Here is a 24,328-nt window from a genome sequence, read left to right as displayed (position 1 = left end):
ATCTATCAGAAATAAAAGATTTTTTAAAGGGTTCTGTGGCGCAAAATACCTCTGGCTAACAGCCTGAAAGTACAGCTAAGATAGGCTATTGAAGAGGTGACGCCTGGCCTGGAACATTCTACTTCACACAGGGCATTTAGCCCCCACCTCAATTAGAGTCCCTCCACCTATCTCCGTCCACTCAGTCAGAGGCCCAGCACACCACCCCACCTCTGGCAGAAAAGAAAAATGAGCCCAAGCCACAAAGTTCAGATCCAGATCCGATACAAACTTTTCCAATGTTGGAACCTGTTTGGGTCTGTTGTTGATTCAGGTCATTATTAAAATATTGGTGAGTGGTAAAGTTTGTATCTAGATCAGTGGTGGGCAACCTGCGGCCCGTGGGCCACACACAGCCTGTCAGGGTAATCCGCTGGCGGGCTGCCAGACAGTTTGTTTACATTTGCATGGCCGCCCACAGCTCCCAGTGGCCACGGTTTGCCGTTCCTGGCCAATGGGAGCTTTGGGAAGTGGTAGCCAGCATGTCGCTGTGGTCGGCGCCATTTCCCGCAGCTCCCATTGGCAGGGAATGGCGAACCACGGCCACTGCTAGCTGTGGACTGCCAGGCAAATGTAAACAAACTGCCTGGTGGCCTGCCAGCAGATTACCCTGATGGGCCGCAGGTTGCCCACCACTGATCTAGATTGATGGTCCCAGACTTTGGGGTTGTTTTGATGTAGAGTTTTCCTTTGGGCCCATTCTCTTGCTAGAGGGTATTATTTTTTTTCATTAATACATACAGAAAATGGCCTCCACGAGGATCTATCCTCTCCTCTCAGGGAATATGTAGTCAGGATTAACGTATTTTAAGGTTAGTAGTAATTCATAAGAGTGGGGGGAGGGGAGATAGATAAGCAGAAAGCAGGGTGGAATTTATCAGTGGGTAGTAGCCCCTTTATGCTAGCTGTGGGAGTACTAAGGGTCTGTGAAGCCAGTTTAACAGCCACCTAGGTAGTCCCCCTGACATTTATGGGGATCCATAGCTGGTACGGCCTACTCTGTCCCTTATAGATACCTATTCCCAGTGCAGGGAGTTTGCTGGCAGGGTATAAAAGACAAGAATGGAGGTGATGTAGCCACGGCATTCCCACATTCTGGCTATTCCCAGTTGGTGCAATGGCATGTAAGTTAGGGAAGTCTTCAGACTCTTACAGCCTGTACTGGGGGCTACCTAGGAGCCATAGCATGGGGGAAACCCTAAAGTCATCTTTGCACTGCCACCTTGATCCCTGCACTGAACTCAGTCAGGCATAAAGATGTGTTGCCCGCATAGCACACAGAGGACAGGGAGATATTGTAAAAGCCCTACAAGTTCTTTGCCACAACTTGACATTGCCCCTGGTGCAACATGACCTGGCTTTTGGACAGATCAGACCGAGATCCAGCTTCAGCAGTTGGCACTCCAGACACCGATATGCATTTCCAGCAGGCAAAAGCAATCAAATAGCAAGAACGTGGTATTAGTTATGTTTTAGCTCCCAGGACTGTATAAGGTATGTAGTTAAAACAGGGTTTGTGAGTGAGGTTGGGAATTTTATTAAACTAGTTCTAGCAATAAAATTATTTAAACTAGAATGAAATTTTATGTTTCATTTACTATCATTTTTCTTGCAGTGTGGGGGTTATTCATGTTTAATGTCTAATTTGCAGTATAAAAGAAATCTTTTGTACCCTTTGTACTAACCAACCTTGGTAGTTTTGAAGCTCCCACATCTTCTCATTTGTAATACTCTCCATTTACAGGTCACTTATGACTCCCATAGGAAGGAACCAAAAATCTTTCAATTTAAATAAGGTTCTTACTGAAGACTAAACCTTAAAGTGTCTTAATGAAAAATAGGCTCTATTATCATTCCCTCCCTCTCTCCCTGGATGGCCTCTGCTTTCAAATATAGTATCTCGATTACCAACCCAGTCCTTTACTGGCAGAAAAAATAATGTTGTTCCATAGCGAATGAAGGAAAAAACTGGAAAGAGCTCTGTCAAAAACATGGATTTTATCCTGAGGGAATCAATGTTTAAAGGTAACCTTACAATGAAGCCTCATCTTTTTTACTGATTTTGTGATTACCAGTTAAATTTAGAATTAGGGTCTGGGCTGCATTTACTGTAGGGATTCATCTGAACTCGCATACAATAAGGCTATGTTACACATACTAGATGGAAACAAAAAGGGAGTGTGTGTGTGTGGGGGGGGGGGCGCAGAGGGGTCACCAGAGATGTTCACCAGTTCACTGGATGCAGCTATGTTAAAAGGTGGACTAATCAAACTGCCCAACTAGTATTTCTTAACTAAGTGTTCATTTTAGACAAACTGCCCCCAATTATGGCTCTAAGTCAACTCCAGCTCCTTTCAACTCATACTTCTGCTGCCTCATACTCCCTATTCCTGTTAAGCATCCCATCTGAAAGGAACCACCATCTCCCAGTGCTTTTCTATCTGTCCCTAGTGTCACATATTTCACAACATGTGTATATCCTACAGCATATTTGGGCATGCATAGTGGGGACAACTTAGGACCTTCTGCTCCAGAAAAATACAGGCCTGCACAAATTGAGTGACAGGAGAAACTATTAGCTGACATTACTAGTATGGGTTTTAATCTTTATTTATGCCACTAGGATGCATCAGAATTCACGAAACCCAGGCACTATATTCTAATGACTCCCAGCCATGAGGCAGTAAAGTGAGCCACGTAAGGTAACTCAGATTCTATGTTTGTTCCCTGTCCAAATATCACTTTAATATATGGGAACAAGATTCTTGTGAATATAGGAAAATAACGTAGAGCACTCCCTGAAGTCTGTCAGATATTTCTACACATGCCATCCTCTGAGATTACTAGCCTTTCCTCACAAGGACAAAATGGAGCAAAGCCAAACTTCTTATATTACCAACATTTCAGAAGTTGGTACATACCCTGAATCTTGTACAAGAGTTCACTCTTATTAAGATGTCATCCCCAAGCACATTCAGTACCATTCTGCTTCATCTTCATTAGAAGGCCACCTCTATTAAACCACTAATTTATGTTGCCCCCTTGAGTGGTTTTTTTTTAAGAGAAGAGTTTCATTTTTTTTAATTTACTCTACACAAAAACCATTGTCGTAATGGAGGGTATGTGAAATTGCTGGCTGTAAATGAAGAGTTTGCTGTAAATCGCTGTAAAATTGCTGTAAATTTGCTGTAAATTACTGGCTGTAAATTCTGTTGCGAACCAGCTGAGCAGCGAACAGCACAGCAGCTAACAAAAGGAGTTTGCCTGGGAGTTCGCCTGGGGAGAGCCCACTGAGGCTTACATCTTGCTGGATTCTCTGAGTAATTACTACAACTCCTGAGGAAGCTCATAGAAGGAAGATAATATGGATGGGGGGTGTTCAGCTGTTGTGACCTGCACTGGATGTGCTGTTTGTCTTTCTTCCACAGGACAGATGCGACTTTGTCTGTACAAAGTGCAAGCTGGTCTCCATACTGGAAGAGAAGGTTCAAGGTCTGGAGCAACAGGTGTCGACCCTGCGTTGCATAAGAGAAACTGAAGATTTCCTGGACGGATGTCAGGATAGGCTTCTACAGGCACAAGGTTCTGAAGATTCAGAGCAGGCTGCACATCGGGGACAGAAGGATGGTGAAGAAATTTGGCATCATGTGACCTCCAGAAGAAAAAAGGGGAACATCCATGTACCAGCAGGGCAGATACAGGTAAGTAACCGTTTTCATGTTCTCTCCACAGGTACTAATGCGGAGAGTGGACCAGATGATACGTCTGAGGGAAGGGAGCAGAAAGAGACTCCGCTGATTGGAAGGCATGGGATGCACTGTCCTAGGGTTGGGGGTTCCACGACCACCGCTCCCAAGAGAAGGAGGTGGGTGGTGGTGGTCGGGGACTCTCTCCTCAGGGGGACTGAGTCATCTATCTGCCGCCCTGACCGGGAAAACCGAGAAGTCTGCTGCTTGCCAGGAGCTAAGATTCGCGATGTGACGGAGAGACTGCCGAGACTCATCAAGCCCTCAGATCGCTACCCCTTCCTGCTTCTTCACGTGGGCACCAATGATACTGCCAAGAATGACCTTGAGCGGATCACTGTGGACTACGTGGCTCTGGGAAGAAGGATAAAGGAGTTTGAGGTGCAAGTGGTGTTCTCGTCCATCCTCCCTGTGGAAGGAAAAGGCCTGGGTAGAGACCGTCGAATCATGGAAGTCAACGAATGGCTACGCAGGTGGTGTCGGAGAGAAGGCTTTGGATTCTTTGACCATGGGATGGTGTTCCAAGAAGGAGGAGTGCTAGGCAGAGACGGGTTCCACCTAACGAAGAGAGGGAAGAACATCTTCGCAAGCAGGCTGGCTAACCTAGTGAGGAGGGCTTTAAACTAGGTTCACCTGAGGTAAGTGGGGAAGTGGGATACCGGGAGGAGGCAAGAGCAGGAGCGCGTGAGAGGGGAGGGCTCCTGACTCATACTGAGAAAGAGGGGCGATCAGCAGGTTACCTCAAGTGCCTATATACAAATGCACAAAGCCTGGGAAACAAGCAGGGAGAACTGGAAGTCCTGGCACAATCAAGGAATTATGATGTGATTGGAATAACAGAGACTTGGTGGGATAACTCACATGACTGGAGTACTGCCATGGATGGATATAAGCTGTTCAGGAATGACAGGAAGGGCAGAAAAGGTGGGGGAGTTGCACTGTATATAAGAGAGCAGTATGACTGCTCAGAGCTCAAGTATGAAACTGCAGAAAAACCTGAGAGTCTCTGGATTAAGTTTAGAAGTGTGAGCCACAAGGGTGATGTCGTAGTGGGAGTCTACTATAGACCACCGGACCTGGGGGATGAGGTGGACGAGGCTTTCTTCCGGCAACTCGCAGAAGTTACTAGATTGCAGGCCCTGGTTCTCATGGGAGACTTCGATCACCCTGATATCTGCTGGGAGAGCAATACAGCGGTACACAGGCAATCCAGGAAATTTTTGGAAAATGTAGGGGACAATCTCCTGGTGCAAGTGGTGGAGGAACCAACTAGGGACAGAGCTCTTCTTGACCTGCTGCTCACAAACCGGGAAGAATTAGTAGGGGAAGCTAAAGTGGATGGGAACCTGGGAGACAGTGACCATGAAATGGTCGAGTTCAGGATCCTAACACAAGGAAGAAAGGAGAGCACCAGAATACAGACCCTGGACTTCAGAAAAGCAGACTTTGACTCCCTCAGGGAAATGATGGGCAAGATCCCCTGGGAGAATAACATGAGGGGGAAAGGAGTCCAGGAGAGCTGGCTGTATTTTAAAGAATCCTTATTGAGGTTACAGGGACAAACCATCCCGATGTGTAGAAAGAATAGTAAATATGGCAGGCGACCAGCTTGGTTTAACAGTGAAATCCTTGCTCCTCTTAAATACAAAAAAGAAGCTTACAAGAAGTGGAAGACTGGACAAATGACCAGGGATGAATATAAAAATATTGCTCGGGCTTGCAGGAGTGAAATCAGGAAGGCCAAATCACACCTGGAATTGCAGCTAGCAAGAGATGTTAAGAGTAACAAGAAGGGTTTCTTCAGGTATGTTAGCAACAAGAAGAAAGTCAAGGAAAGTGTGGGCCCCTTACTGAATGAGGGAGGCAACCTCGTGACAGAGGATGTGGAAAAAGCCAATGTACTCAATGCTTTTTTTGCCTCTGTTTTCACGAACAAGGTCAGCTCCCAGACTACTGCACTGGGCAGCACAGCATGGGGAGGAGGTGACCAGCCCTCTGTGGAGAAAGAACAGGTTAAGGACTATTTAGAAAAGCTGGACATGCACAAGTCCATGGGGCCGGATGCGTTGCATCTGAGAGTGCTAAAGGAGTTGGCGGATGTGATTGCAGAGCCATTGGCCATTATCTTTGAAAACTCATGGCGATCGGGGGAGGTCCCAGATGACTGGAAAAAGGCTAATGTAGTGCCCATCTTTAAAAAAGGGAAGAAGGAGGATCCTGGGAACTACAGGCCAGTCAGCCTCACCTCAGTCCCTGGAAAAATCATGGAGCAGGTCCTCAAGGAATCAATTCTGAAGCACTTAGAGGAGAGGAAAGTGATCAGGAACAGTCAGCATGGATTCACCAAGGGCAAATCATGTTTGACTAATCTAATTGCCTTCTATGACGAGATAACTGGCTCTGTGGATGAAGGGAAAGTGGTGGACGTGTTGTTCCTTGACTTCAGCAAAGCATTTGACACGGGCTCTCACAGTATTCTTGCCAGCAACTTAAAGAAGTATGGGCTGGATGAATGGACTATAAGGGGGATAGAAAGCTGGCTAGATTGTCGAGCTCAACGGGTAGTGATCAATGGCTCCATGTCTAGTTGGCAGCCGGTATCAAGTGGAGTGCCCCAAGGGTCGGTCCTTGGGCCGGTTTTGTTCAATATCTTCATAAATGATCTGGAGGATGGTGTGGATTGCATCCTCAGCAAGTTTGCAGATGACACTAAACTGGGAGGAGTGGTAGATACGCTGGAGGGTAGGGATAGAATACAGAGGGACCTAGGCAAATTAGAGGATTGGGCCAAAATAAATCTGATGAGGTTCAAAAAGGACAAGTGCAGAGTCCTGCACTTAGGACGGAAGAATCCAATGCACCGCTACAGACTAGGGACCAAATGGCTCGGCAGCAGTTCTGCCGAAAAGGACCTAGGGGTTACAGTGGACGAGAAGCTGGATATGAGTCAACAGTGTGCCCTTGTTGCCAAGAAGGCCAACGGCATTTTGGGATGTATAAGTAGGGGCATTGCCAGCAGATTGAGGGACGTGATCATTCCCCTCTATTCGACATTGGTGAGGCCTCATCTGGAGTACTGTGGCCAGTTTTGGGCCCCACACTACAAGAAGGATGTGGAAAAATTGGAAAGAGTCCAGCGGAGGGCAACAAAAATGATTAGGGGACTGGAACACATGACTTATGAGGAGAGGCTGAGGGAACTGGGGATGTTTAGTCTTCAGAAGAGAAGAATGAGGGGGGATTTGATAGCTGCTTTCAACTACCTGAAAGGGGGTTCCAAAGAGGATGGCTCTAGACTGTTCTCAGTGGTAGCAGATGACAGAACAAGGAGTAATGGTCTCAAGTTGCAGTGGGGGAGATTTAGGTTGGATATTAGGAAAAACTTTTTCACTACGAGGGTGGTGAAACACTGGAATGCGTTACCTAGGGAGGTGGTGGAATCTCCTTCCCTAGAAGTTTTTAAGGTCAGGCTTGACAAAGCCCTGGCTGGGATGATTTAGTCGGGGATTGGTCCTGCCTTGAGCAGGGGGTTGGACTAGATGACCTCCTGAGGTCCCTTCCAAACCCTGATATTCTATGATTCTATGATAGGTAGGGAAACAGGTTGCACAGGAACATGCATTTATTTTAAACTAATCTTCTGCAAGCTTCATGGAAACTTTTTCACTATAATGGAGGGTCATTTAAATGTATACTCCGAATTAAAAAAAACACAGTAAGAGAAACAAAAAAAGTCCCACCGTGGCTAAATAACAAAGTTAAAGAAGCAGTTAGAGGCAAAACGGTATCCTTTAAAAAGTGGAAGTTAAATCCTTTTGAGGAAAATAGAAAGCATAAACTGTGGGAAGTGAAGTGTAAAAATATGATTAGGAAGGCCAAGAAAGAATATGAAGAACAGCTAGACTCAAAAAGTAACAGCAAAAAAAAAATATTTAAGTACATCAGAAGCAGGAAGCCTGCTAAACGGTCGGGTCACTGGATGATCAAGATGCTAAAGGAGCACTCAAGGAAGATAAAGCCATTGTGGAGAAACAAAATTAATTCTTTGCATGGGCCTTCATGGCTGAGGATGTGAGGGAGATTCCCAAACTAGAGCTATTCTTTTTAGGTGACAAATCTGAGGAACTGTCCCAGATTGAGGTGTCATTAGAGGAGGTTTTGGAACAAATTGATAAATTAAATAGTAATAAGTCACCGAGGACCAGATAGTATTCACCCAAGAGTTCTGAAGGGACTCAAATGTGAAAATGCAGAATTAATAACTGTGGTATATAACCTAACATTTAAATCAGCTTCTGTACCAGATGACTGGAGGATAGCTAATGTGAAGCGAATTTTTAAAAACAGGCTTCAGAGGTGAACCCAGCAATTACAGGCTGGTAAGCCTCACTTCAGCACCAGGCAAATTGGTTGAAACTATACTAAAGAATAGAATTGTCAGACACATAGATAGACGTGATTTACTGGGGAAGAGTCAACGTACTTTGCAAAGGGAAATCATGTCTCACTAATCTAGCAGAATTCTTTGAAGGGGAACAACAAGCATGTGGACAAGGTTGATCAAGTGGATACAGTGTACTTAGATTTTCAGAAAGCCTTTGACAAGGTCCCTCACCAAAGGCTCTTAAGCAAAGTAAGCTGTCATGGGAAGGTCCTTTCACGGATCAGTAACTGATTAAAAGATAGGAAACAAAGAGTAGGAATAAATGGTCAGTTTCCAGAATGGAGAGAGGTAAATAGCACTAGGTCTGTACTAGGACCCATACTGTTCAACCTATTCATAAATGATCTGGAAAAAAAAGGTTAAACAGTGAGGTGGCAAAATTTGCAGATGATACAAAACCATTTAAGATAGTTAAGTCCAAAGCAGACTGCGTGGAGTTACAAAGGGATCTCACAAAACTTGGTGACTAGGCTACAAAATGGCAGATGAAATTCAATGTTGATAAATGCAAAGTAATGCACATTGGAAAACATAATCCCAACTATACACATAAAATGATGGGGTCTAAATTAGCTGTTACCACTCAAGAAAGGGATCTTGGAGTTACTGTGGACAGTTCTCTGAAAACATCTACTCAATGCGCAGCGGCAGTCAAAAAAGTGACCAGAATGTTGGGAATCATTAGGAAAGGGATTGATAATAAGACAAAAAATATATTGTCTCTATATAAATCCATAATACGGCTGCATCTTGAATACCGTGTGCTGATCCAGTTGACCCATCTTAAAAAAAATGTATTGGAACTGGAAAAGATTCAGAAGTGGGCAACACAAATAATTAGGGGTATGGAACAGCTTCCATATGAGGAGAGATTAATAAGACTGCGACTTTTCAGCTTGGAAAACAGACGACTAAGGGATGATATGATAGAGGTCTACAAAATCACAACTGGTGTGGAAAAAGTAATTAAGGAAGTTTTATTTACTCTTTCTCATAACACAAGAACTAGGGGTCACCAAATGAAATTAATAGGCAGACATTTTAAAACAAAAAAAGGAAGTATTTCTTCACACACACAGAGTCAACCTGTGAAACTCTTTGCCAGAGGATGTTGTGAAGGCCAAGACTATAACAGGGTTCAAAAGAGAACTAGATAAATTCACGGAGGATAGGTCCATCAATGGGTAGTAGCCAGGATGGGAACGGATGGAGTCCCTAGGCTCTGTTTGCCAGAAGCTGGGAATGGGCAACAGGGGATGGATCACTTGATAACCAGTCTATTCATTCTCTCTGAAGCACCTGGCACTGGCCACTGTCGGAAGACAAGATACTAGGCTAGATGGACCATCGGTCTGACCTAGTATGGCCATTCTTTCATTCTTATTGGATGCAGAATTTGCGGCAGCCTCATCAGCAAATTGCAGAGCCCTCACACCAGGGCAGTTGTCAGTGATGTGTGGCATTGTCTGTCTTTGGCCACAGCCACACATGGGATCTTCTTGTTGGCCCCAGATGTGAAGGGTGACTGCACATTGACCCTGGCCTGCTTGAAATCAGTCAAGAAGGGCTCACAAACAGCATGGCAAATCAAAGCCAGGTACATGCATGGTCGGGTCAGTTGTAAGAGATTAGGTTCTGATATCATCCTTCACACCATTCTTCATGGCACACTGACATCACAGAGAAGTCATCCAATGCACTAAATGCCCCAACAACTACTATGTGGGTGAAACCAGACAATCACTACACTCTCGGATGTACCCACATGGGAAAATGATAAAAGACAAAAATACCCTACCACCTGTGGGTGAATATTTTTCACAAAGTGATTATTCTGTATCTGACCTATCAGTTCTCATCCTCAAAGGAAACCTGCACAATACTTTCAAAGACAAGTCTGGGTGCCTAAATTCATAACTTTGCTAGACAATAAAAGCCATAGTCTTATGTTAATGGGCCACTTCACCTGGAATGGTCCCTTAGAATATGTGCTAACTACTTATGCTAATCTATCTGCTCAGCTGTGACACCCTGAGCAGCTTTCCCAGACCTGAGGAAGAGCTCTGTGTAGCTCAAAAGCTTGTCTCTCTCACCAACAAAAGTTAGTCCAATAAAAGCTATTACCTCACCTTGTCTCTCTAATATTCTGGGACCAACAAAGCTATAACAACAACCCAAACACAAATGTAAAGGTGCCTTATTATCTCACTGAAATGTAGGTACAGGCTGGTTTTGGGGGGATGAGAAGGCCCATGAGTTAAAGACATATCATCATTGCAGAATGGGATAGATCCTCCCTGTGATGGGGACAGTCATATGGCTATAAAATAAAATGTTTTATCGTTGGGATTCTCCTTTCATTCTCTGTACTTAGCATTTTAATTGTCATGGGTTCATTGTGAGACTGCTATTTGTTCACTTTCAGTTATTTGTTAGCATCATTGGGAAGACTGTTAACTTCTAAAAAGGCTGCATAAAACTTACTTGATTAAAAATAAGCTCGCCATTTTTCATTTACATTTTGTATTCCGTGTACCTGTAAAGTATCTAGGTTTGTTCTTTGGTGCTCTGGGAGATCCAGATTGCGTTGAGGTTGGGTGTGAGCAATTCAGACCTATGAAGGATAATTTATGTTCATTTTCCCTGTTTTTTTTAATGAGCCATTCACCAAGTCCAATAGAGAAATATATTATCATTATATTCAATGATTCAAAATCATTATATTCCTGACATGAATCTTTTTGAAACATTTTTTTTATTTATGGTTACTCATAAGCAATGAATAACCTCTACTGAGAAGCTCTGTTTTACAGTCCTTGGAATATTTGCAAAAGTGGATTTAAATCTCCCTGGGAATGATAGGAACTACATGCTATAAATTCCTGTAATGCTAGAGCTATAAATATTATTTTATGAAGCCTGCTTCTGCCTGTGCTTTATCAGATACTCTGATTCTGCTCTTCTTTTACAGTTTTCAAATATTACCTGCATCAATAGGTGAAAGACACTGGCCCTTCCTTCCTAAGAACAGGTGCTGAAAATCACTCCAAAAAGGTGGTTATAAGCAGCCTTTAATAAAAGGGATTTAAGTAGCAAGTCAGTTGCTGCTCAAATGAAGCCCATGTTAATAACTCAAATGAGGAGCAAAATTAAATGAGAACTTTTAGACTGAAAATTTCTGTATTAGAAAATAGAAGTATCAGCAGAATGTCATTTGGAAAACAAATATGGAATGTAGTGTAGGTTTTGCTAAAAGAAATGACTTCTGAGACTCTGCACCACTTCAGTTTTGGCAAGTCTAGTCTTCTATTATACAACATAAATTAAGGGACCAATCAAGACAAAGTGCTGCATGGGGACACAGGTGGAGGAAAGGACACCCTGCAAACACGTTAGTCATCAGCGTTATCAAGCGTAGGGATTGCTCTCTGCCTCTCTGCAAGCAGTCCCTGGGGTGTTAGCCACCCCAAATCAGATAGAAAGATGCAAGGACATGCTGTTGCCTCCATTATATCCCTCCCAGGGTGAAACAATGCATTCCAGCTGCCTAGCTGGGCGGTCATCTACAAGCGTTGGTGAGACATTCCTATCCTGGTCCCCATCATCTGCCCCCCTTCCCAGATCCTCAAAGTGCCCAAGTCCAACCTCCATCTTCTTCATCTTTCCCAGGGTTGGACAATGCAGCCCAATGCTTAGCATGTGGCCTGTACCTTTACAGCCTTTTTCAAACTCTGGTGATTTGTTTGTTTAATATTCTTCAAAATTGGGCTCTTCTAATATTCCCTCACTTCTCTGCCACCATCTGCGCCTGCCTTCTGATGCTGGGTTTTCAGCTCCATCCAACTCCCTCTGTGGCTGCTGCCATCACCAAGCTCCTGTGAACACTAAGCTGCCCCCTGAGTACTTCACAACTACTCCTCCTCACCACTGCCACTGCCTCACTCATCTGCTCACTGCAACTACCCTCTTTATGGGCCTGTCTGCTGAGGTAACTAGCTCACCTCATCACTCATGGGACTGGTATCTTATTGGCTCATTGTTGTTCATCTTATTGGTTCACATCTCTGCCATCATCTACCGTCCACCAAACTCCTTCCCATCAGACTTCCTCTCTGATTTTAAATCCCTTTTCCTCTCCTCACTAGCAGTGACTTTGATGTACATTTATTGCCCATCTTACCCCATGTCCTTACATCTTCATTCAACCTGCAGCTGTGATTCAATTCTCCCACTCATCAAAAGGGCCGTTCCCTCAGCTTAGTCTTCACCAAGCACTTATCTCTCGCTGATCCCTCTTTGCTGAGTTCCCCCACTCCGGCAGTCACCTGGCCTCTTTCAGCATTGTCCATCTTCCCCCTCCCTCTTGCCCTATCACCTGGTCATTGCATGGTTTCCAGTTAATATAATTAACTTCTTGTCTGTTCTTATCCCCTTCCTCCCTGCCCTTTCTTCTAGAGTGGTGTTCCCTCCATACTTCACTGTCCTCTACCCTTCACTCTTTTGCCCTATCACAAGGTCCATTCTGGCAACCTCAGCCCTGGCTCACTCCCAACATGCACTTCCTCCTCTACTGCTTTAACACTGAGGAGCATCTCTGGTAGAATTTTCCGTCATGCTGTCTGGAGTGGCTTATGACCATGAGTGTCTAGCTCAAGGCAGACTGTCAGAAAGAGAGAAGACACCCCAACTGGTGATATGTTCTATAATTAGATTTCACCAACCTAGTAAGAAATATCAACTCCTGGATCACTGTACTAGTCTTACTGTGGAGTCACAGACAGTCCCCTTGGGCTCTCTAGTCTATCTTGCCACTCAGGCAAGCCTATCTTAGTGACAAATGGTTACTTACACTAAAATCCACAAAATATTCAGGTTGCTTCTATTCCTGAGCCCAGTCACTTACCCAGATCAATTGGCACCCTAGATCTTACACCAAAGACAACACCTATAGCCAGTCCTGTAATAAGCTATCTAAAGGTTTATTAACTAGGAAAAAGAAATAGGAGTTATTTACAGATTAAAGCAAGCAAACATATACACACGAATGAATTACCATTTATGGTTCCTAAAGGTGATAGAGATGTAGTAATCTGTCTGTTCAAAATGTCTTTCAGACTGAACCCAGGTTGACCCTGGGTATCTCTGCTTTATTTTACAAATTTATTTGGGCATAAGCTTTCGTGGGCTATGTGGGAACGATTTCTGCACCTGGGTTCACAAGTTCAGAGAAAATATTTTCAAAGTCATAAAGCAAAACGTACATATTTCCTTATAGCATGGAATATGGACATGACAAGTGAAATTATTGCATGAAGCTACTTACAACCATTTCATAGAGTCTAACTACTAAATATATTCTTATAAGACTAATACCTATTTTGAACAAAACTAACATACAGGTGAGCTGGTTTGGGTTGGTCAATTGTTAGCTAACACCTATGGCCTTGGCCAGAGCTGGTACTGAGTTTACTAGAGTCACATTCCCACTACCAGGCTGACTTTCTCTATTATAAACTCATTCTCTCCTCATTCAGTTCTGCCATCTTCCTAGCTAACAGCTCTAGTTCTCCATCATAAGTGATGCCTGCAATTCCAGTTTCCCTCAATTCCTGCCTTCTCTTCTCTGCCTGCATGGGGATCTCCATTTCTTCAAAGAGAAAATGGACAAACTATGACCTGACCTTCTCCCTCTTCTCTGCTCATCTTCTCTTCTCCCTTCTCTTCTTACAATTCTTTCCCTTTCTCCCAACTCCTCCTTTTTCCTATAAGCTACTTGTCTTCACTTTCAAAGCCCTTATAGCCTATCTTTATGCTACCTATAATCTCTCTTACATTATTGAACTATTGAATCCTGTCTCTTATTAGGCAATGATGTCGGTCTTCATTCTCCACTTATTAAATCTTCAAACACACATCCTTGCCCTTTGGCCTATGCTGCCATTCATGCCCAGGAGGAGCTCCCCATAGACATCTTCAAAGCTACCTCATTATCCTCCTTCAAATCACTCCTTAAAATTCTCCTCTATCATGATGCCTACAAAATCACTTGATAACTGTTAGGCAGCTTGAGTGCTGAGACCACAGACCATCATGCTAAATGATACCATTTCATTGTTCCCTTGTGATTCTCTGTCCATCTGTCTGTCTTATCCTTAGGGCTAGTCTACACTGGCAACGCTAAAATGCTGCTGCGGCAGTGCTTTAACGTGGCTTGTGTGGTCTCAGCAGAGCGCTGGGAGAGAGCTCTCCCAGCGCTCTAAAAAAACCCCACCTCCACAAGGGGCGTAGCTCCCAGTGCACTTCAAATACAGAACAAAAGACAAGACCAGAGGCAGTCTAAGGGCTTGTCTACACTGGTGCTTTACAGTGCCAATACTTGCTGTGCTCAGGGGGTTTTTTTTTGAGCGAGAAAGTTGCAGCGCTGTAAATTACCAGTGTAGACAAGCCCTTAGACTGCCTCTTGTCTTGTCTTTTGATTGTAAGCTCTTTGGGGCAGGGCCATCTTTGTGTTCTGTATTTGAACAGTGCCTAATACAATGGGATTCTGGTTTGTAAGTGGAGCTTCTAGGTGTTATTGCAATAGTACTTAATACAATAGTACTGTGCCCTTGGTATCAAAGGTATCAAAGCAGAAACATTCGTCCTGCATAAATGGGAGTTCTGGGAGACATTAAATCTTCTCGAGGTACAATAAATCTCTTGATGTAGCTACTTAAGCAGAGCAGCATTATACTGCACCCAGTATGGTACCCTACTTATATACGAAAGAGCTGAACAATTATTTGCACATTCTTTGACCTTATTTTTGTAGAGGTTTAGGGGCATGTCTACATGTATATTTACTGCATGGCAAGCTGAGGTGTAAAGCTACAGCTCTCCAGCAAGCCACACAATAAGTGACCATGTGTACCCTGCTGATGCATATTGAAATTTCTCCAGTGCTTTGACCTACTGCAAAGCATACTAGGGAACTTTTAGTATGCATCATCAACAGGTCCACCTGGACAACCACTTCACAGCTCACTGGAGAGATGTAGAGGTATATCCCAACTTGCTGCGCAGTAAGTATCGACGTTGATATGCCCTAGGATTTAGAACAATGCAGAAGAGTAAACATCCTGTGGCCTCAAGATTTTGTTTATCTTTCTTGAAAAAAGCAGTCTGGGTTTTCTGATTATGATACCTGTAACTTTTTAAAGAAGGAATGGGAAGGTGGATTTATTTTTTTTAACTACTATAATCCTATAAAGCTGAAATTTTGTCCCAGAACTAAATCTGAATTTGAATAATTTTCAGGGGTTTGTTTTATAATTGTAACACACGGGCTCTGATTCAGTGCCCATTGTGGTCAATGGAAAGCTTCCCACAGTGGGCTGTGGATCAAGCCCTTGTTTGGTAGTAAGTGCTACAGCAAAACTTGCAACACAGTTTCAGTTATAACCCTGTTCCTACACTCGTTTATAACTTGCCCCCACACCAAATTCTATTTTCCTCTGAAATTTTCCTTGCTTAGACCTAGCCAAAATGTAAATTTCTTTTTGAATAAGAAAATCTGAATTTTTAAGATTTCTTTTATCTAGGTCACTGAAAACCCTTTACTACCTGCATATTAGGCATCTGCTTTTCCCTTGATGTGCACATACAACTCTCATTAATGCCAAAGGGAAAACAGCTCTCCTATGATTTCCTATTTATCTGCTAAAGTGGCAGTCACTATATTTCAAATAACATTTGAACTATTTCAAGTCTACTCCTGTTTTCCTTTTAGATGGTCTTTAAGATTTTCTAACATCCAAGTGAATGTCTTTTAGTATCAGTTTCCATTGGCTCTGAAAAGAATGTGCTATGTTATCAGAAAATTCACTACACTAACTGTCAAGGTTCCTTCCCCATTCTGAACTCTGGAGTACAGATGTGGGGACCCACATGAAAGACTCCCTAAGCTTATTTCTACCAGCTTAGGTTAAAAACTTCCCCAAGGCACACAATCTTTGCCCCTGGACTAGGGTATGCTGCCACCACCAAGCTTTTTAACAAAGAACCAGGGAAAAGGACCACTTGGAGTTCCTCTTCCCCCAGCAATCCCTCCAAGCCCTTTCACTCCCTTTCCTGGGGAGGCTTGAGAATAAGCAAGTAGAGCACAGATCAGCTTGGGTTTCTTAGGACCTTAAGAACCCGGTCAGATTCTTAAAAAACAGAACTTTATTAGAAGAACAAAACAAAGATTAAAAAAAATACACTCTAAGATTAGAATGGAAGATAATATCACAGGCAGTCAGATTCAAAACATAGAGAATCCCTCTAGGCAAAACCTTAAGTTACAAAAAGACACAAAAAGAAAAGGAGTACTTGTGGCACGTTAGAGACACCCCCCCCACACACACACACAAACCCACTCTCCCGCTGGTAATAGAGAAAACCTGGATTTGTGCTGGAAATGGCCCAACTTGATTATCATACACATTGTAAGGAGAGTGATCACTTTAGATAAGCTATTACCAGCAGGAGAGTGGGGTGGGAGGAGGTATTTTTTCATGTTTTGTGTGTATATAAAAAGATCTTCTACACTTTCCACAGTATGCATCCGATGAAGTGAGCTGTAGCTCACGAAAGCTTATGCTCAAATAAATTGGTTAGTCTCTAAGGTGCCACAAGTACTCCTTTTCTTTTTGCGAATACAGACTAACAGGGCTGTTACTCTGAAATCTGTCATTATGCAAGGCACTGCATTTAGCCGTATGGAGTGGAAATCTATCAACTGCATGAAAAAACTTGTACAGATACAGACAGACATCATCTTCCTTTCCAAATGCAAACAGATGGACATCGTACCAAAAGGACTGAAGGTAAAAAATCCATTACAATCTACATACCACACAGACTATGCTGACAGCTTGTGCCACACGCTCTCAAAGAAACTGCGGAATCACCTGATCACCATCCTCTACAGCAAACAGGGAAAGATTAAGAATGAGCTCTCAAAACTGGATACTCTCATAAAAAACCAACCTTCCACACAAACTTCCTCGTGGCTGGACTTTACTAAAACTAGACAAGCCATTTACAACACACACTTTGCTTCTCTACAAAAGAAAAAGGACACTAAACTTTCTAAATTACTACATGCCACAAGGGGCCACAGCAATGGTTCCCTCAACCCACCCAGCAATATTGTTAACCTACCCAACTATACTCTCAGCCCAGCAGAAGCAGCTGTCCTATCTCAGGGCCTCTCCTTCTGCCCCTCCACCCCCACAAACATGATACAGTTCTGTGGTGACCTAGAATCCTATTTTCGACATCTCCGACTCAAGGAATATTTCCAACATACCTCTGAACAACATACTAATCCACAGAGACCTCCCTACCAACACTACAAAAAGAAGGATTCTAGGTGGACTCCTCCTGAAGGTCGAAACAGCAGACTGGACTTCTACATAGAGTGCTTCCGCCGACGTGCACGGGCTGAAATTGTGGAAAAGCAGCATCACTTGCCCCATAACCTCAGCCGTGCGGAACACAATGCCATCCACAGCCTCAGAAACAACTCTGACATCATAATCAAAAAGGCTGACAAAGGAGGTGCTGTTGTCATCCTGAATAGGTCGGAATATGAACAAGAGGCTGCTCGGCAGCTCTCAAACACCACTTTCTACAAGCCATTACCCTATGATCCCACTGAGAGTTACCAAAAGAAACTACAGCATTTGCTCAAGAAACTCCCTGAAAAAGCACAAGATCAAATCCGCACAGACACACCCCTGGAACCCGGACCTGGGATATTCTATCCACTACCCAAGATCCATAAACCTGGAAATCCTGGGTGCCCCATCATCTCAGGCATTGGCACCCTGACAGCAGGATTGTCTGGCTATGTAGACTCCCTCCTCAGGCCCTACGCTACCAGCACTCCCAGCTACCTTCGAGACACCACTGACTTCCTGAGGAAACTACAATCCATCGGTGATCTTCCTGATAACACCATCCTGTCCACTATGGATGTAGAAGCCCTCTACACCAACATTCCACACAAAGATGGACTACAAGCCATCAAGAACACTATCCCCGATAATGTCATGGTTAACCTGGTGGCTGAACTTTGTGACTTTGTCCTTACCCATAACTATTTTACATTTGGGGACAATGTATACCTTCAGATCAGCGGCACTGCTATGGGTACCCGCATGGCCCCACAGTATGCCAACATTTTTACGGCTGACTTTGAACAACGCTTCCTCAGCTCTCATCCTCTAACGCCCCTACTCTACTTGCGCTACATTGATGACATCTTCATCATCTGGACCCATGGAAAAGAAGCCCTTGAGGAATTCCACCATGATTTCAACAATTTCTATCCCACCATGAACCTCAGCCTGGTCCAGACCACACAAGAGATCCACTTCCTGGACACTACAGTGCTAATAAACAATGGTCACATAAACACCACCCTATACCGGAAACCTACTGACCGCGATTCCTACCTACATGCCTCCAGCTTTCACCCTGACCACACCACACGATCCATCGTCTACAGCCAAGCTCTGCGATACAACCGCACTTGCTCCAACCCCTCAGACAGAGACAAACACCTACAAGATCTCTATCAAGCATTCTTACAACTACAATACCCACCTGCGGAAGTGAAGAAACAGATTGATAGAGCCAGAAGAGTTGCCAGAAGTCACCTACTACAGGACAGGCCTAACAAAGAAAATAACAGAATGCCACTAGCTGTCACCTTCAGCCCCCAACTAAAACCCCTCCAACGCATTATTAAGGATCTACAACCTATCCTGAAGGATGACCCAACACTCTCACAAATCTTGGGAGACAGGCCAGTCCTTGCCTACAGACAGCCTCCCAACCTGAAGCAAATACTCACCAGCAACCACATACCACACAACAGAACCACTAACCCAGGAACCTATCCTTGCAACAAAGCCCGTTGCCAACTGTGCCCACATATCTATTCAGGGGACACCATCACAGGGCCTAATAACATCAGCCACACTATCAGAGGCTCGTTCACCTGCACATCCACCAATGTGATATATGCCATCATGTGCCAGCAATGCCCCTCTGCCATGTACATTGGTCAAACTGGACAGTCTCTACGTAAAAGAATAAATGGACACAAATCAGATGTCAAGAATTATAACATTCATAAACCAGTCGGAGAACACTTCAATCTCTCTGGTCACTCAATTTCTGATCTAAAAGTGACTATTCTTCAACAAAAAAAACTTCAAATCCAGACTCCAGCGAGAAACTGTTGAATTGGAATTCATTTGCAAATTTGATACAATTAACTTAGGCTTGAATAGAGACTGGGAGTGGCTAAATCATTATGCAAGGTAACCTATTTCCCCTTGTTTTTTCCTACCCCCCCCCCCAGACGTTCTTGTTAAACCCTGGATTTGTGCTGGAAATGGCCCAACTTGATTATCATACACATTGTAAGGAGAGTGATCACTTTAGATAAGCTATTACCAGCAGGAGAGTGGGGTGAGAGGAGGTATTTTTTCATGCTTTGTGTGTATATAAAAAGATCTTCTACATTTTCCACAGTATGCATCCGATGAAGTGAGCCGTAGCTCACGAAAGCTTATGCTCAAATAAATTGGTTAGTCTCTAAGGTGCCACAAGTACTCCTTTTCTTTTTGCGAATACAGACTAACACGACTGTTACTCTGAAAAAAGACACAAAAACAGGAATACACATTTCCTCCAGCACAGCGAATTTACAAGCCAAAACAAAGAAAACCTAATACATTTTCTAGCTAGATTACTTACTAACTTTACAGGAGTTGGAGGGCTTGTATCCTTGATCTGTTCCATGAAAAGGTATCACACAGACAGACAAAATCCTTCCCCCCACCTCGAGATTTGAAAGTATCTTGTCCCCTCATTGGTCATTTTGGGTCAGGTGCCAGCAAGGTTACCTTAGCTTCTTAACCCTTTAAAGGTGAAAGGATTTTGCCTCTGGCCAGGAGGGATTTTATAGCACTGTATACAGAAAGGTGGTTACCCTTCCCTTTATATTTATGACACTAACGGAAAACAGTTTCTCTCTGTTTCATATGTAAACGTTTTATAAATTATTATTTTTATAAAATTGTATTTCTGTAGTGCCTGGGAACTCTAGTTACATATCAGGATCACATTGTGCTAGGCACTCTACAAAGATAGAACAAAAAGTCATTCCCTGCCCCAAAGAGTTTACAATCTAATATAAGACTAGAGACAACGGATGCATATAGACAGATATCCAGATAACAGATAGGGGGAGTACAAGGAAACAATGAGATAATATTGGTCAGCCTGACAGGCAGTGCTCTCAGCACGCCAGCTGCCTGAGAAAGACAATTGCTTGCTGTACTAAATAAAGGATAGTCTTAAAATCAACAAGGACCTGAGATTCTGCTATTCCTATTCACATTCAGTAATAAGCCACGTGAAGTCAGTGGGACAACTCACATGACAGCACAATTTGGGCTCATAGAGCTTTCCTTTTTATAATACAGTTATTAAGTAAATAGTATTGTAATTGGACATGGTGATTTCATAGAAGGGAAGGGACCTGTGGAGGTCATCTAGTCCAACCCCCTGCTCAAAGCAGAGCCAATCCCCAATTTTTGCCCCAGATCCCTAAATGGCCCCCTCAAGGATTGAGCTCACAACCCTGGCTTTAGCAGGCCAATGCTCAAACCACTGATCTATCCCTCCCCCATTTACAAATAGTATAAGACAGTAAAGAACAAAATACCTACCCCAAAGATCTTCCAGTCTGAAGAAAGAGCATGCAATCGGTAAACAGAGGATAGATGAGTTTATGAATGTTCACTTTCCATTGACATATGTCCTTTAAAATGGCCTTTGCTGCCTGGTGATTTTCCTGAACAATAAGGGATTTGTTCACTGTGGGGAAGATTATAATATTTTCAAACACACTGGAATGTTTTGTATATCAGGGTATTCATAACAACACAATCCATTTAATTAATATGGAATTACACTGGAAATACTATCAAAGTACTCATGACATTCACATTAATACCATATGAGTCATCAAGGATAATGTTATCACAAGAAATACTAAAGGAATTAATAATGGTTAGACAATTATTGTACAGAGTTGTTGAATCCACTTCTGTTAAAGTCATTTTAATTGAACTGAACCATATAGAAAAGTAGCTAAAACCAGGGGTTGTCAACTTCTTCGGGGGGCGGGGAGATTGAATAACATTTTAAATTATGGTCTATGACACAGTATAAATTTAGTGTACATACTATACTACCTTCCATCCATGGCAGAACATCCAAGTCTTGTCAAGGGAGGCTAGTACAAATATCCAGGAATCCAGGATAGAATTTGGCCATCATTTTAAATGTGGGTGCATAAAATTAGTCCATTACAGTAATTCCTCACTTAAAGTCATCCCGGTTAACATTGTTACGTTGCTGATCAATTAGGGAACATGCTCGTTTCAAGTTGCGCAATGCTCCCTTATAACGTTGTTTAGCAGCCTCCTGCTTTGTCCACTGCTTGCAGGAAGAGCAGCCCCTTGCAGCTAGCTGGTGAGGGCTTGGAACCAGGGTGGGCTGGCAGCCCCCTATCAGCTCCCCGCTCCCCGAAGTTCCCTGTGCAGCAGCTGCCCAGCAGGCTATCAATTGCCAGGCAGTTCAGCCGTCCCTCCCCCAACTGCCATGTGCTGTTCCTGCCCTCTGCCTTGGAGCTGCTCCCGGGAACCTCCTGCTTGCTGTGCAGGGGAGGGGGGCTAATGCCAGGGTGTCCCCCTACCCCCCTACTCCTGCCCTCTGCGTACCCCTTTCTCCATATAGAGTAGGGTGGGGACAGGACAGGGCTCAGGATGGAGAGAGCTTGCCGGCCGCAGCTCCCGTCTCAACTTCCTGATCTTTTTAAAGGCAATGTACATAGAGTGGGGTCAGCGTACTTAAAGGGGCAATGCGCATCTCTCTCTCTCCCACACACAGGGTGTGTGTCTCTGTCTCTGTCTGCCAGACTGTCTCCCCTCCCTCCATTTGTGCTGCCTTGTCGAGTGTGAGGCTACATTAACAATGTGTTAACCCTTGAGGGCTCAGCCGAATGCTAGTTCATCATTTAGCAGCAATGCATTCCCTGGGAAATATCCCACCCTCTTCCACCCTCTGACTTCACCACCTCAACTAAGCTTCACAATCATTGCTGTGTACAGTATTAAATTGTTTAAAACGTATACTGTGTGTATATATATAATATAGTTTTTTTGTCTGGTGAAAAAAAATTCCCTGGAACCTAACCCCCCCCATTTACATTAATTCTTATGGGGCAATTGGATTCACTTAACATTGTTTCGCTTAAAGTCGCATTTTTCAGGAACATAACTACAACATTAAGGGAGGAGTTACAGTATTAGACAAATAACTAGCCCGAGTTTCAGAGGTGCTTGGAACGTAGCAGAACCTACCTTTGAAAATTCATGGTTATGTCTACACTGCAGCTGGGAGTGTGCTTCCCAGCTTGAGTAGACAGAGAAGAACTAGCTTGGCTTCATCTAGCATGCTAAAATAGCCGTGTAGTCGGGGTTCCAGGCAGATTTTATTCAGACAGCTAACCCAGGATGCTGCCTGTGTTACCCCCTGCTATACTGCTATTGTTAGCGCACTAGCTAGAGCAGAACTAGTGCATGTCTGTCTACTCAGGCAGGGAACCATGCTCTTGTCTGCAGTGCTGATGCACCCTAAATGAGAGGGAAAGCAACTGGGGCTGGATGAAATGAAGTAGCAGCAAAGTAAGGCTGGCTTCTGCCCAAAACATAGGGAGCTCTGGCAGTGGCAGGAGCTTTGACAGAGATACTGCCTCAAGAGGCATTGTAATGGAACATTAAACTGTAGTATACTGTTCAGCCACAAGGTGGCAAAGTGTGTAAAATAACTCATTTGAAGCTAACCTTACCCATACCTGGAAGAACATTAAAAGATTTTATGATGAACACATCTGGTGTGTATAAGCAAGCTCTGTAGCCAGTCCATATCTGGTACAAGGACATATCATGGTGCCAGAAGTAAACTAAGAATAGAAACAGAAAGAAAACAGCAACAGAGGTTGCTGACAGAAGGAACAGCAACAAAGGTTGCAGTATCTCATCAACATGCCAATCTTCAATGCCCCAAAGAACTTCAGTCTTGACAAACCTTCACAATGGACAGACTGGAAGCAGTTTGCAAGATCTGGAATTGGAAACTAACGCCACAAAGAAACTGGAAATATACAGGTATCTTCTTTAATTTAGATATGGGGAAACAGAGTATTTTTTTAATCCTTTGATTTTATTGAAGACAGTTACAAATATTACTATGAAAGGGTTCTGTCTGTCTGGTGCATACGCTATACCTCAGAGAAATGTGGCTTATGAAAGAGCATGATTTCACCAGAGAATTTGAGAATGGGCGAATATGTTGAATATTTTATAAGAGTTGTGCATACACTGGCTGAAAACTGTGAATTTGGGATCCAAAACATGAAAATATCAGAGACAGGCTGGTTCTTGGGTTAACAGATAAAAACCTTTCACAGCAGCTACTAGAGAAACTTGACAAACTTTGAAAACCTGAAGTTAACTTAAAAACTGTAAACAGATACTTGAGTGTTAAAAGACATTATCATAAAAACCCTGAGGCAAGGAGAAAGAACCCTTAGGTTTAGAGCGCTAAATTGTAGCATACATGCACAAAGTATGGAAAAAATTAATATTCCAAGAGATGATGCAGAGATTTATTACACAGTGTCATAAATGTCTGAAATATGGACATTTTGCAGCTGTTTGCTGCACCAAACTAGTCAGGGAGATGACTCATATTAGAGACAATCGAGAGCCATTGTTTCTGGGATCTATCGGTTGTGATGACACAGACCCTGCCTGGAGACTGAAATTGAGTATTTGTGGCAAGACTATGACTTTAAAAGTGACTCAGGAGCTAACATCACAGTCATCTAAGAAGGGACTTAAAATAACCCTCAACCCCTCCCAGAACTGAAGTCACCTGACATAGCTCTGACTAGCCCTGGAGGTATTCTGAACTGCCTGGGCCAATTCAC

General features: G+C 43.5%; 1 protein-coding gene across 2 annotated transcripts in view; it reads right to left on the bottom strand.

Annotated features, from left to right (window-relative positions):
- GPC5 (glypican 5) overlaps positions 1-24,328 on the bottom strand; it is a 1,060,457-nt gene that overhangs the window by 198,469 nt on the left and 837,660 nt on the right. Inside the window, exon 8 of one of the 2 annotated variants that reach the window (XM_074962530.1) lies at positions 21,000-21,147. The exons of the other annotated variant lie outside the window; for it this stretch is intronic. Within the exon in view, the coding sequence (XP_074818631.1) occupies positions 21,000-21,147 (148 nt within the window). The remainder of the gene's footprint in view (positions 1-20,999; positions 21,148-24,328) is intronic. 2 annotated transcript variants of the gene reach the window in all.

The sequence above is a fragment of the Natator depressus genome, chromosome 1 (assembly GCF_965152275.1).
Source record: "Natator depressus isolate rNatDep1 chromosome 1, rNatDep2.hap1, whole genome shotgun sequence".
In the NCBI taxonomy this organism is placed as follows: Eukaryota; Metazoa; Chordata; order Testudines; family Cheloniidae; genus Natator; species Natator depressus.
Note: the sequence above shows the minus strand (reverse complement) of the source record. Positions and strands in the feature narration are given on the sequence as shown.